Raw genomic sequence first — 810 nt, 5'->3', positions numbered from 1 at the left:
TTGTGTGCCTTTCTCCTGTAGGGTATTTAAGATGCTGTCAATAAAATTACGATTATAAAGACGACGTGATATAAGAGGAAAACATATATATTACTATATTAAGTAAATATAAGGAAAACCCCACCAAGATGCCCAATTGAAGATAGGGTATGATTATAAATCATGGGAAGGGGGAAAGAGTTTGGGGGGTGGTAACATTTTTTTCTTTTATCCTTCTGTGTATTTTCCCTACTTGTCCTCATTATTTCATTCACTTATCAAATATTCATTGACAACCCACTATGCGTCAGGTACTGCTCTAGGAATTAGGGGCAACAGCAGTGAACAAAACACAGATCCTGTCCTCACGAACTTACACGTTAGTTGGAGAAGCCAGAAAATTAACAAGTCAATTAGATAAGTGGTCGACAAAAAAAATAAGGCAACGAAAGAGAATAAAATCAACATCATTTACCTTTTCACTTGGAGGGAGGAGATACTCATGCAGGTAAAAAGAGCGAATTAGACACTCCAGCAGCGCTAAGACTGAGCGCCCAGGAGGCGCCAGCCCTGAAGGCGGCGCTGCAGCCCGGCGGCGGCGGCACGGTTGAGCGCGAGGAGGCGGGGCACGCGACGCGAGGGGCGGGGGCTGGAGGACCGCGGAAACGCCGAGCTCGGCTCAGCGCTTTCCCTTCAGAAAGGCGGGCGGAGCTGAAAACCGAACACCCGTCTTCCGAGCTCCTGGGGGCGGGGCAGGCGGGAGCAGACGGCGTCGCCGGAGCCCAAGCCTTCGTGGGGTTGTTTTTTCGGTTGCTGGTCGCTGTGGCCGAG

At 49.5% G+C, this 810-nt stretch overlaps 1 protein-coding gene across 1 annotated transcript in view; it reads left to right on the top strand.

The window, feature by feature from the left end:
- The first annotated feature begins 281 nt into the window (after window positions 1–281).
- The window catches only part of TADA1 (transcriptional adaptor 1), a 15161-nt gene continuing 14632 nt past the window's right edge, over window positions 282–810 (top strand). The window contains exons 1-2 of the mRNA XM_010846030.1: window positions 282–290; window positions 469–788. Coding sequence (XP_010844332.1) covers window positions 282–290; window positions 469–788 — 329 coding nt within the window. The remainder of the gene's footprint in view (window positions 291–468; window positions 789–810) is intronic.

The sequence above is a fragment of the Bison bison genome, unplaced genomic scaffold (genome assembly GCF_000754665.1).
Source record: "Bison bison bison isolate TAMUID 2011002044 unplaced genomic scaffold, Bison_UMD1.0 scf7180017864229, whole genome shotgun sequence".
NCBI classification, from domain to species: Eukaryota; Metazoa; Chordata; class Mammalia; order Artiodactyla; family Bovidae; genus Bison; species Bison bison.
The sequence above is the reverse complement of the archived record's forward strand: the minus strand, read 5'-3'. Positions and strand labels throughout refer to the sequence as shown.